The sequence below is a fragment of the Gorilla gorilla genome, chromosome 14 (assembly GCF_029281585.2).
Source record: "Gorilla gorilla gorilla isolate KB3781 chromosome 14, NHGRI_mGorGor1-v2.1_pri, whole genome shotgun sequence".
NCBI lineage: Eukaryota > Metazoa > Chordata > Mammalia > Primates > Hominidae > Gorilla > Gorilla gorilla.
Genome location: NC_073238.2, coordinates 31205208 through 31218300, shown reverse-complemented (window position 1 = coordinate 31218300; position 13093 = coordinate 31205208). Strand labels below are relative to the sequence as shown.

General features: G+C 37.1%; 2 protein-coding genes across 2 annotated transcripts in view; both read right to left on the bottom strand.

Moving 5' to 3' along the window:
* Positions 1 to 862: 862 nt before the first annotated feature.
* Positions 863 to 2078, bottom strand: LOC129526485 (uncharacterized). The gene is made up of 3 exons (XM_055360674.1): positions 1993 to 2078; positions 1278 to 1596; positions 863 to 1240 (listed from the first exon to the last, which is right to left on the bottom strand). The coding sequence occupies exons 1-3, from the start codon at positions 2076 to 2078 to the stop codon at positions 863 to 865; spliced, it is 783 nt and encodes a 260-aa protein (XP_055216649.1).
* Positions 2079 to 3437: 1359 nt separating this feature from the next.
* The window catches only part of LOC129526428 (ankyrin repeat domain-containing protein 30B-like), a 74340-nt gene continuing 64684 nt past the window's right edge, over positions 3438 to 13093 (bottom strand). Inside the window, 6 exon segments of the mRNA XM_055360604.2 lie at positions 3438 to 3549; positions 3798 to 3932; positions 5324 to 6235; positions 7363 to 7507; positions 7509 to 7526; positions 8807 to 9020. Of these exon segments, the coding sequence (XP_055216579.1) occupies positions 3831 to 3932; positions 5324 to 6235; positions 7363 to 7507; positions 7509 to 7526; positions 8807 to 9020 (1391 nt within the window). The 3' untranslated portion in view covers positions 3438 to 3549; positions 3798 to 3830.

Here is a 13093-nt window from a genome sequence, read left to right as displayed (position 1 = left end):
CATAGCAATACCTCTCCTTTTTTGTTTTTCATTTATGTGATGAATATTTTTCCATCCATTTACTTTGAGCCTGTTGGTATCATTACACATGAGATGGGTCTCTCAAAGGCAGCAGAAGTGTCTTCTTTTTTTTATCCAGTTTGCCACTTTGTGTCTATTCAGTGGAGCATTTCAGCCATTTACATTCAAGCTTAATATTGATGTGTTAGGTTTTCTTCCTTTTATAGCGTTAGCTAGTTACCTTGTCGTCTCAATTGTTTAATTGCTTTATAGGTTCTGTACATTTTGTATTCATGTATGCTTTTATGGTAGCAAGTATCATTCTTTTATTTTCACAAGCCAAACTCCTTTAAACATTTCTTTTAGAGTCAGTCTGGAGGTAACAACTTCCCTTAGCATTTTCTTGTCTGGAAATACCTTATTTTCCTTTCTTTATGAAGCTCAGTCTGGCAGGTTATGAAATTCTTGCATTGGCTGGGTGCAGTGGCTCGCACCTGTAATCCTAGCACTTTGGGAGGCCAAGGCAGGCAGATCACCTGAGGTCAGCAGTTCAAGACCAGCCTGGCCAACATGAAGAAACTCCCTCTCTATTAAAAATACCAAAATTTGCCAAGTGTGGTGGCGCACACCTGCAATCCCAGCTACTGGTGAGGCTGAGGCAGGAGAATTGCTTGAATCCAGGAAGCAGAGGTTACAGTGAGCTGGCATCACACCACTGCACTCCAGCCTGGGTGGCAAAGTGAGACTCTGTCTCCAAAAAAAAGAAATTATTGGATGGCATTTTTTTTTCTTTAAGAAGACTAACGCTAGGCCCCAATCTTTTCTAGGTTGCAGGGTTTCTGCTGATAAGCCAGTTGTTAATCTAATTTACTTTATAGGTAATTTGGCCCTTTGTTTGAGCCCATCGTCTGGGAGATGAGGAATGCCTCTGCCCGGCCACCTTGTCTGGGAAGTGGGGAGCCCCTCTGCCCAGCCGCCCTATCTGGGAGGTGAGGAGTGCCTCTGCCTGGCCACCCAATGTCTGGGAGGTGAGGAGCGCCTCTTCCCGGCTGCCCCATCTGGGAGGTGAGGAGCGCCTCTGCCCGGCTGCCCCATCTGGGTTGTGAGGAGTGCCTCTGCCTGGCCACTCTGCCCGGCCGCCCCGTCTGGGAAGTGGGGAGTGCCTCTGCCCGGCCACCCCATCCAGGATGTGAAGAGTGCCCCTGTCCGGCCACCACCCCATCTGGGAAGTGTGGAGCGCCTCTGCCAGGCCGCCCCATCTGGGAGGTGAGGAGCGCCTCTGCCCGGCCGCCCCGTCTGGGAGGTGAGGAGCGCCTCTGCCCGGCCACCCCGTCTGGGAGGTGAGGAGCGCCTCTGCCCGGCCACCCCGTCTGGGAGGTAAGAAGTGCCTCTGCCTGGCCGCCCATCGTCTTGGAGGTGAGGAGTTCCTCTTGCCGGCCGCCCAGTCTGGCAGTTGAGGAGCACCTCTGCCCGGCCACCCCGTCTGGGAGGTGAGGAGCGCCTCTGCCCGGCCACCCCATCTGGGAGGCGAGGAGCACCTCTGCCTGGCCGCCCAGTCTGGGAAGTGAGGAGCACCTTTGCCCAGCTGCCCATCGTCTGGGAGGTGAGGAGCGCCTCTGCCAGGCCGCCCCATCTGGGAGGTGTGGAGCGCCTCTGCCCAGCCGCCCCGTCTGGGAAGTGGGGAGCACCTCTGCCTGGCCACAATGTCTGGGAGGTGAGGAGTGCCTCTGCCTGGCCACCCCATCTGGGAAATGAGGAGCACCTCTGCCCGGCTGCCCATTGTCTGGGAGGTGAGGAGCCCCTCTGCCTGGCTGCCCCCCCTGGGAGGTGAGGAGCACCTCTGCCCAGCCGCCCCGTCTGGGAGGTGAGGAGTGCCTCTGCCCGGCCGCCCCCTCTGGGAAGTCAGGAGAGCGTCTGCCCAGCTGCCCCGTCTGGGAAGTGAGGAGCGCCTCTGCCCAGCTGCCCTGTCTGGGAAGTGTGGAGCGCCTCTGCGCAGCTGCCCCGTCTGGGAAGTGAGGAGTGCCTCTGCCCCGCCGCCCTGTCTGGGAAGTGAGGAGCACCTCTGCCCGGCCGCCCATCGTCTGGGATGTGAGGAGTGCCTCTGCCTGGCTGCCCTTCGTCTGGTAGGTGAGGAGTGCCTCTTCCCAGCCACCCCATCTGGGAAATGAGGAGCACCTCTTGCCTGGTTGCCCCATCTGGGAAGTGAGGAGCGCCTCTGCCCAGCTGCCCCATCTGGGAAGTGAGGAGTGCCTCTGCCTGGCCGTTGTGCAATCTTCCAAGTGTGAAGTGACAGCCTTTCTGCAGGTGTACCCAACAGCTTCGAAGAGACAGCCACCATCAGGAACGGACCATGATGATGATGGCAGGTTTTGTCAAAAAGAAAAGAGGGAAATGTGGGGAAAAGAAAGAGAGATCAGATTGTTACTGTGTCTGTGTAGAAAGAAGTAGACATAGGAGACTCCATTTTCTTCTGTACTAAGAGAAATTCTTCTGCCTTGGGATGCTGTTAATCTATAACCTTACCCCCAACCCCGTGCTCTCTGAAACATGTGCTGTGTCCACTCAGGGTTAAATAGATTAAGGGCGGTACAAGATGTGCTTTGTTAAACAGATGCTTGAAGGCAGCATGCTCGTTAAGAGTCATCACCACTCCCTAATCTCAAGTACCCAGGGACACAAACACTATGGAAGGCTACAGGGACCTCTGCCTAGGAAAACCAGAGACCTTTGTTCACGTGTTTATCTGCTGACCTTCTCTCCACTATTATCCTATGACCCTGCCACATCCCCCTCTCCAAGAAACACCCAAGAATGATCAATAAATAATAATAAAAAAAAGCATAGTGCATCACCCCAAGGGTAGAGCGTGTGTGTGTGTGTGTGTGTGTGTGTGTGTGTGTGTGTGTGTTCGTGGATAGTTTCTCCTAGCTAACCATAAGACAGGAACTTGGAGTCTTGGGACAGGAAGAGAGAAAAGAGGGGAGAAAGTATCCTGAACCAAGTATAGAGTTGTCAATCTCTTAACTAGAAGGTTCAATAGTTGGGATTTATTTCCACAAAACAAGGAAATTTGTGTTTTTATAATTATATAAAAGTGTTCCTGTCTGTCTAGGCTTGTACTTAAATGGGAGACTGTAAACTCTATTGTCCAGTATTTTACTGAAAACTATGTATGACACTCTACAGTCCATTGTGACATTCCTACAGCCAAGAAAAATAACTGAAAACACTGAACGTGTCAGAGATTCATGATAAGGATTCATTTCTGGAGCAAAGACTGGTCTTGTGAAGAAAGGACCTGTCCCCTTCTCATGCATGGGATTCTACCCCCATCCCACACACCAGAAGCACTGCCAGGACATCTCTGCACTATGCTGTGAGGTGGGTGGTTTAGGGTACCATTGTTATATGACTTTTATCATTTTAGTTCTGTACATCCTATCTTGGGAAGTAAATTTTTGGTTATTTCTTTTCATTTTACCTTTTCTTCTTGTTTAACTTTAAAATGGAAAAAGAAGCAAATGTTCACAATAAACTTTACTGTTTAATCTGAAAAAAAAAAGAAAAACATTGCAGAATGACAGCCACAGTTGTAAAAATAAGCACTTTATAAAGATAATAAAATTGTAATAAAACTAATTATAATGAACATATAAAAGAAGTCTTCCCGTGGATATTAGTATCATAAAACAATTTATATTATTTAACCAGTTATAGACTCACTGTTGGCATGTTACATTTAACACACACTTGACTTTTGATTTGAAATCATTTCCTCATTAAATCCTGTATCTCACCTTTGAGATTAATGTGATAATGTGATGTAGCCTCTATTGATGCCTCAGAGAGTGAGAATGTGATGTAACCTTTAGTGAAGCCTCACACTGTTTATTAAGATCAGCCAATTTTTTTTGAAGTTGTCTCACAATGACCTGAAAAGACATGTTTTTGATTTTGTGAATCATCTTATCAAATTAACAATATTTACTTTCAAAAATATCCCCAAATATATTGATTCAGTTTATTTTCTTCATTTGTGCACATTGCTGCTTGTTAGTGAATTTACTTAAGGACACAAGAAGGTGTAATCTTTCTGCCAAATTGGTACTGTCTTACTAGACAGAAGATTCATCTCACTAGTAATTTCTTCCCTTAATGAATCTGTAATTCTTCACAACTTACTGAAGTCTCAAAAAAAAAAAAAAAAAGGCAGGACTAGTGGTGGTAAATTCTACACAGTGGAATTCTTTCCTTCTTCTGTATTAGAAGCACAAATCAACATCAAAGTTCCTCACATATTCAATCACCTGCTGAAATTTTTCCAATAGATTTTTATCTCAGAATAAAAGTAATTTTATTTCAAGCTTTACAGGCCCTTGGTAACCTGGTCTCCACATCCCTCCTGACCTCAGCTCCTATGTTTCTCTCCTCTACTCACTTCTTTTATACTACACATGAACCCTGCCACCCCTTATGAACTGAAAAATGGGGATCCAATGCAAAGCTAATAAGTCACAGATAGCTACAATCATCTTTCTGTGGGACAAAGTTCTATCCACATGATAGTTTTTGAGCCTTGAAATAGAAATTATGAGCAAATGATTTGTAACAAAATTCAAAATAAATTATGAATACCATTGAGGTGATTAAATCAAATTTGATATTGCTAAAATCCACTACATTTGTCCTAAGGTATTATTTAACAAAACACAGATGCCTTTAAAAAATTGAGAGGTTTTAACAATACATAATTTCAGATTCAAATATGTTCAGATTAAGTCAAATTGACATAAATGAAAATAAAATTCTACCAAATAAAATATATAAAAAGCTACTAAAAAAGTGTTATTACAAGATGCAGAAATGTACACTTCAAAATATACTTCAAATACACTTCTGTTCCTCTGGAAAATTTAGAATTAACTGTCAATGTAAATTGCTGAACTGAATCTTAATTTCAAAATACTAATTGCTGATATGGGCATTCCCATTTTTCTGCTTCATTGTAGTCAAAAAATGTGGCCACAAAGAGACATTAAAACCTTTATTTCAGCAGTATAAGCCAATGTCATTAATGTTAATCTATTAAAAATCTTTAACTTAAACTCTTATAATTTCATCAGTGACACAATGCCTTTACTCAAAGTAAAACATCTCTTAGCTTTCACTTTCATTTGGTGGAAATGAGGCATGTTTCTAAGCTGATATAGTAAGTACATTTATCATCTATTTATATATATATATATTCAACTAGATTCAGCATTTAGCTAAGGCCATTTTCTTTCAGGAAGGTTGAAAAGTATTTATATTTTTTGATACTTACTTCTCTTTCTGCTTTCTCTTTTTCATATTGATCTATACGTTCTTTTAAATGGTTACCATAATTGAATACCTCCTCATTTTTCTCTTTTAGATGATGTTGCATTTTCGTCTCAGGAAACTGAATATTAATTGTTACCTTGCTTTTGTTAACTTTCTTATGTGCATAAACTAATTGCTGTCGAAGCCACCTATTTTTGCTTTCTAGTTGAAATAATTTCTGCTCCAGAGACTCCTGCTGTTCAGTGTGTTTGTCCACATTATCTTGTTCATTTTGATACATGTGTTCAGCTTTCTTCATTTGACACTGTGTTTCACATCGGTCTCTTTGTGCATGTTCTGAAACCAATGCATTTTCTCTTAGATCATCTCCTGCATAATTGAGATTAATTTTTGGGCTTTTGGATTTCCTTTGAGCTTCATAAAGTGGTTGATGGAGCACCTCATTGTTATATACTGCATTACTCACATCAACATTCATTATTCCTTGCAAAGGAGCATCTCCTGCACTGTGGAAAGCAAGTTCTTGGTTTTTTCTTGATGTGACACTTTGATCATGGTCTTGTAAAGCAGAAGCCAGTCTAGGATGGTGTGATTCAATTTCTGTCTCCAGTATTTCTTTGTCTTGTTTTTCCTTCAATTTAGAAGTCAGCATCGTGTTCTCTGCTGTCAGAACTTTAAGCTGCTCTCTATACTGAGATGCCCTTTTTGTTAATGTTTTCTGTTTCAGTTTTAGGGTCATTTGAAGTTCAGCATTCTTTTCTTGTAAAATCTTAATGTCCTCAAAGTATTTATTTTCCTTCACCTGGTGTTGATGTTTCAGTGTGGCTACTTCCAGTTTTAGCATGGCAATTTCCTTTTTCAACATGCAATTTTCATGAAAGAGATCATTTTCACTTTCATGAGTGTGAGAAACCTACATGAAACAAAATAAACATTTAACTAGCACTCAATAAAATGGCATATCATAGTTCCTCTGAAATTAAAGAACAACTTGTACGTTTATACAATGAAAGGGTTTTTATAAGTAGGTATCAGTTGAAGAACCATTGAATCAAAACTTCAAATGCTATAGAGCATAAATTCCCCAAAGTTCAAACATTTATTTGGAGACAACGAATTCATGAAAGTAAAAGAGAAATGACTAGAGAATTTTTGAGAGCCTCAGAATTGAAAAAAAAAAAAAAACTTTCCCTGAATTACAACAAGCTCAAAAGCATAAAATAAAAGATTAATCAATTTGACTACATACGAAAATTGGGTTTACGCTCTGATGTCTAACCTATACAAGATCCCATACTAAGAGCCTTAGTGCTGCATATATTTAGACAGATAAAATTTCTGGAAGCTCTTTCAGTTCCTTTTTCCTGAGAATATTCTCTAGATATTCTGTTTTTCTAAAAAATATAGTTAATTGTAAGAATTATATTTATGAATGTTTGATAAGCTGAGACATTGTAACAAGCACTTTTAGTTATCACAATTCTGAAAGGAAAAGATTAAAAATATAACCAAGTTGTAGGATTTTCTCCAAGTCTTCTGAGTCTACATCCAGGACTTCTCCACCAAATCTCAGTTAATTCTACTGGGTAAGTATGTAAATATAAAAGAAGTCTTCTATTTCAAAACAAAAGTGGTAAAGAAGATAAAATCTAGAGAGCCCTACTTAGAAAACCATGAGCTTATTTACTACAACACTAACTTTTGCTTCCTCTTGATAATGTTTGAGTCAGTATTAAATGTTAACTAGGAAAAATACACTAAACTATGTTGCTAGGAATAAAATACTTACCAATAAATTATCACTAAGTATATGGTAGGGATTATCATTATTTTCAAAAGCTCTTTGTACTAAAATAAGATACTATTTGCATGCCATAATTTATAATAAATAACTGTAGCTACAAAAGTCATAGCTAATTTTAAGACAATACTTTTGTTTGATTTAGACCTGAATAACACATACTAAATCAAAGGGATGTTAAAAGTAATACTGATGAAATAAAGTCAGAAATATAAAATTTTTGCCAGAGATTGATTTACCTGATTCAAATTACTTGTTACACTTTTCAATTCTATATCTTGTATTCTGAGAGTCTGTTCAAGTTGTTGTTTCACTTCTAACTTTTTCCTAAGTTGCTCTTCGGGTCTAATTTTTTCTTTTAATATATCGACATTTCTTCTCTTCTTCTTGATTTAAAGTCAATCTGCCATTAAACATACTTATCTTAAAATTCATTTTGTTAGAAAATAGAATTCACTTTGAGATCTACTTCTTCCTATACTGGTTTATTATTCCAATAAAATTCCTATATTCCTGAATTTTTTTTTCTTTCTAGTTCTCTGGTATTCATTACTCCGTAACCTCTTCCAAATGACATACATACTTGAAAAATAGTGAGAAAAAACTTCTTCTAGTTAGAAAGTTTCTGTTACTAGTAACTTTGACAACTGTTATGGAAAAGAATATTGGAAGCTATCTAGTAAATTTATAAGTTGAAAGTTATTTTTTAAAAATATCACACAGTCAAAATTAGTCCTCAGTGAGGACAGATCATTTAGAGTTAACTGATTAAAGTGACATTACTTTTTATAAAAAAAGTTTACAGATTTATTAGACATAAATATTTCTACTTATAAAATATGGCAAATATCCCTAAAAATAATTTGAATATTATGATCTCAGACTAAAGAGTCTAATATGTGTCATCCCATATGCCTTTTGTTTCTTTTTTAAGTAAGACTTAAACATATCTTGTTGAGTATTATATATTTTTCAACAAATTTTAAATCTCCTTTAGAAGAAGAAAGAGTATAAATATTTAATTAAAGAATAAAAATAATATGTATTTTTAACCTAGAACTCTGAATTAATTTTATTTATGTAGGAGAGCGAGAGATGTTGAATAAACTAATCATAAATTATATTTTCTTTATATTCCATGCACATTAAGATTAAAAGTGTATAATTAAAGGAAATTGATTCTTGGAGAGAGAAGAATGGCCGTTTCACTCTGTCTTTGTTGAACTGTAAATGAATATAAATTTTCTTGAGGACAATTTAGAAGTAATGAACAAAGAACTTTTTAAAAACTTCCTATAATTTAACTAAATATTTCTATATTGAAGAATGTATTCCAAGTCAATAATTAGAAAGGTAGAAAAAGATTTACATGCAGTTATGCCTTGTAGCATTTATAATACAAAAAAATTAAAAATCAAAAAAATTAATTTGCTAAGTAATGGTATTTCCAAATAATGGCCTTCTATATAGCCATTAAAATTGTGATTTAAATAAATATGCATTAATTATCAGTGGAAGTATTCACATTTAAGAACTTTTATTATTTAAAAGAATTTGACACTCTACAAGACAGATTTTTTTCTCCAGTTAAATCTCAGAAGGTAAGTCAGCTTTTACAAAAAGTATCCTACATACTTTTAGTATAAATAGTTGAAATATTTATTTAAAACTAGGATGTCATACCTCACACTGCAGAGCTCTTGTTCCCATTTAGCTTTTTGGTTCTCTAACTGTGATTTTATTTCTTTCGCTTCTGACAGTTCCTTTTGTAGTACACAAAACTTATTTTTCGTTTGTTCCATTTTTGCTGTAATTTGTTCACAGTTATCTTTTTTAAGTTCCCTTCCTCTTTCACAAGAAGGAACTGCACCCAAGATTTTTGATAGGGTAGTTGAATCTGTCTCAAGGAGGAGATAGAAATAAAATATATTAGTACTTTTGGGATATAAAGGGCTGCATATTTTAACAATCACTAACTCATACACTCAACAAATATATATTGATTGCCTACCATGTGGAAGGCATTATACTAAGCTCTGCAGATTAAACAGAAAAAAAAAACTCTGCTCTTGTTTAGCTTAAAATATACTGAAAAGCAAAGCCCCAGAAAAGTTACAATTATAAATTCAGATAGATACTGTAAGAAAATAGATTGCTAAGAATAGGATCTGTACTAGGCCCACGGAAAATTCCCCCGAGGAATGTATGGCTACACTGAGGAACAAAGATTGAAAAGGAAGCAGTTGAGCAAGGGGGGAAGAAAAGCATTTTAGCCAGTGTGTGGCATGTGCTGAAGCTCTAGTGTAGTCTGCCTCCAGCCAAGAGAGAACAACAGGTATTGATTTTTCTTCTTAGCTAAAATAACTAAAAATAAAACACACAAAATACACTAAACAATATTTTAGACAGTGGACATTAGGCAAAGAAGATGATAGTCCCTGAAAAACAGAAGAAAAAAGTGGAAAGCAAACCTTATGAATGTTTCAGCTTCTTGCCTTGACAGAGATTCCAAGACCTGACACAGGAAACAAAAACTGAGGTGGAACCTACCAGACTCTCTTGGTTACAGTGATAAAGCTTAGAGTCTGGTAAAACCAAAGGAGACAGACAATATAGAACAGAACACTGAGGAGGAGACAGAGATACAGAAGCAAAAGCAAGAAACCCCTGGAAATTGCCTCCCAGTATTTAGCAAAATAATGAAGATTGCATGTAAGCCAGAAAACTACCTAAGACCAAGCCAGGTCAGGGCGGAACTTACAAAATTAGAGAAAATCACACCTGGTGCTCACATAGTGCCAAGAAGAGTGTCTATTTTTATAGATTTGCCTGGGAAGACTCAGACTTCACAGGAAAATGAATAGTCTGAAAGGCCTTGCCTCAGGTGTGGGGAGTCAGCTCATAAAAAGCAAAAATGAAAAGGATCAAGCTGTTTATAAGTAACTCAACTCTATTCTACAATAAAAATCAAGAAGATAAGTAAAGCAATAGAAGATACTTTTAAAAACTAAATTGCACTTCTAGAGATACAAGTTACAATGCTGCGGATGAAAGCTACACTGAGTAGATATGAGCATAGATTGATTTGCCATCATGAAAGAAAAGATTCACAAATTTGAGATACTAGAGAACTATGAGCAAACTCCCAGCAGGTAATATGTAAGTCCCCAAAGAGGTAGAAGGAGAGACAGAAAAAACATCTGAGGAAAAATTGGCTAAATATATTCTAAACTTAACAAATGCTACAATCCCACAGATCCAGGCTGGTATCTGGCTGGAAGTGAAGAAATGAAAATATATGATTGGAATTTCTTATACCATCTATGATATAAAATTACTTGAAGGTGAGTTGTGATGAGGTAAATCCATACACTATAAATCCTAAAACAACCACTAAGACAGCAAAGCAAAGAGTTATACCTAATAGCCAAATAAACTTATACCACAAAAAGATATGATTAATCATGAAGAAATATACAACCAGATCAATAACTAAAAAACATTATACCTATATATATATACATATAAAACTAAATCATAAAAATTACTAAACTAGTCTGAAGGAAGCAATAAAAGAACAAAACAGAGCAAAGAAGATCTGGGACTAACAGAAATCAAACAGCATGGTGACAGACAACTTTTATCACATCAATAATTACATTATAAATTAAACTGGTCTAAAAACCTCTGCTCAAAGGCAGATTGTCAGAATGGATATAAAAGTGAGATCTACCTGTATAACACCTATAAGAAATAAACTTTAAATATAAAGACAAAAATTGGTTAAAGATGAAACAAGATATACCACACTAACACTTGAAAAAAGAAGGCTGAGGAAGAGTGGTTGTATTAATACCAAAGTACATTTCACAGCAAAAACATTACCAGCAATAAACAAGGTGATTTTATAGTGACAAAGGGTTCACTTAATCAAGAAAACATAACAGTCCTAAATATTTATGTAGATAATAACATAAATGCTTCAAAATACATGATACAAAAATAGATAGAACTGCAAAAGAAATGGACAAATGCCTAAGTATAGTCTAAAATTTCTAAACCCCTTGCTCAAGTGGTAGAATAAGGAGGCAGAAAATCAGCAAGAATATGGTAGACTTAACACCATTCTTCAGAAGTACTCAAGGACTATATTCTAGATTATATCTTAGTAAAAGGATTAAGAAGGATTTAAGTCATACAAAACATGTTACCTGACCCAAAAGCAATCAAATTAAAAATCAATAATAAAAATGTACCTGAAACAACACAACTATTGGAAATTAAGTAACATAACATCCAGATAACCCTGGGTTGGTTCCAAAAATAGTAAAAAGAAAAACTAGAAAGTATTTTGAACTAACTTCAAATGAAAACACAGCACGTTAGATATTGTAAAATGCATCTACAACAGCACTTAAATAAAGCTTTTCAGCATTGAATGTCTACATTAGAAGACTCTCAAGTAAATAACTTCGACTTTTACCTGAAGAAACTAAAAAAAAAAAAAAAATAAGAAAGTAAATTCAATGGAAGCAGAGGAAAGGATAAATATTCGTATTGGTTTGAATGTCTTTGTCCTTGCAATTTTCATATGCCAAAATCAAATCACAGAGGTGATGTTATTAGGAGGTAGGAGTTTTTGGATGTAATTAGGTCATGAGGGCCAACCCTTCATAAATGGATTAATGCTCTGACAGAAATAACCCCAGAGAGCCTCTTTACCCTTTCTGCCATGTGAGGGCACAGGGAAAAAGAATGCATCAATGAATCATGAAGTGGTACCTCTTCAGACATCAAATCTGATGATAACTTGATCTTGAACTGTGCAGCTTCCAAAATTGTGAGAATTCAATTTATGTTGTTGATAAGCTCCCAACTATAGATTTTTTAAATACTAGGCAAAGAGAACTAAAACATCAGAGATGGAACTAATAAAACACAAAAATGACGGAAGAGTTGAAAAATACCAAACACTTTGAGAGGATCAATGAAAGCAAAAGTCTATGTAGCCAAACTAGCTCTTGAAAAGAGAAAGCTACAATTACTAACTTTGGAAATGAGTTAATGTGACATTATTTTAGATTCTACAGATACTTAAAAATACAAGGTAATATTATAAAATTTATGTGAATAAACATGACAACTTAGACAAAATGGACAAATTCATTGAAATGTGAAAATTACCCTCTGATCTTTGACAAAGCTGGAAAAAAAGCAATGTGAAAAGAATTCCCTATTTAATAAATGATGTTGGGAAAACTGGCTGGCCATATGCAGAAAACTGAAAGTTGACCACTCCCTTACACCTTATACAAAAATTAACTCAAGATGGATTAAAGACTTAAATGTTAGACCTAAAACCATAAAAAGCCTAGAAGAAATCCTAGGCAATACCATTCAGGACATAGGCATGGGCAAATACTTCAGAACTAAAACATCAGAAGCAATGGCAACAGAAGCTAAAATTGACAAATGGGACCTAATTAAACTAAAGAGCTTCAGCACAGCAAAAAAAACTACCATCAGAGTGAACAAAATGAACAGACAACCTACAGAATGGGAGAAAATTTCTGCAATCTATCCATCTGACAAAGGGCTAAATCCAGAATGTACAAGAACTTAAACAAGTTTTTAAAAAAAATCAAACAACCCCATCAAAAAGTGGGTGAAGGATATGAACAGACACTTCTGAAAAGAAGACATTTATGCAGCCAACAGACACGTGAAAAAAATGCTCATCATCACTGGCCATCAGAGAAATGCAAATCAAAACCACAATGAGATACCATCTCACACCAGTTAGAATGGCGATCATTAAAAAGTCAGGAAACAACAGGTGCTGGAGAGGCTGTGGAGAAATAGGAACACTTTCACACTGCTGGTGGGAGTGTAAACTCGCTCAACCATTGTGGAAGACAGTGTGGCGATTCTTCAAGGATCTGGAACTAGAAATACCATTTGATCCAGCGA

Excerpts from the sequence above, each read along its gene's own strand:
- LOC129526485 (XM_055360674.1), bottom strand. The coding sequence starts at position 2,078 with ATGGGCGGCCGGGCAGAGGTGCTCCTCACTTCCCAGACAGGGCGGCGG. Across the intron at positions 1,597-1,992 it reads TTCCCAGACGGGGCAGCTGC|ACGATGGGCAGCTGGGCAAA; the intron begins GCAGAGGCGCTC and ends CTCACCTCCCAG. Across the intron at positions 1,241-1,277 it reads GACGGGGCGGCCGGGCAGAG|GCGCTCCACACTTCCCAGAT; the intron begins GCGCTCCTCACC and ends GGCCTGGCAGAG.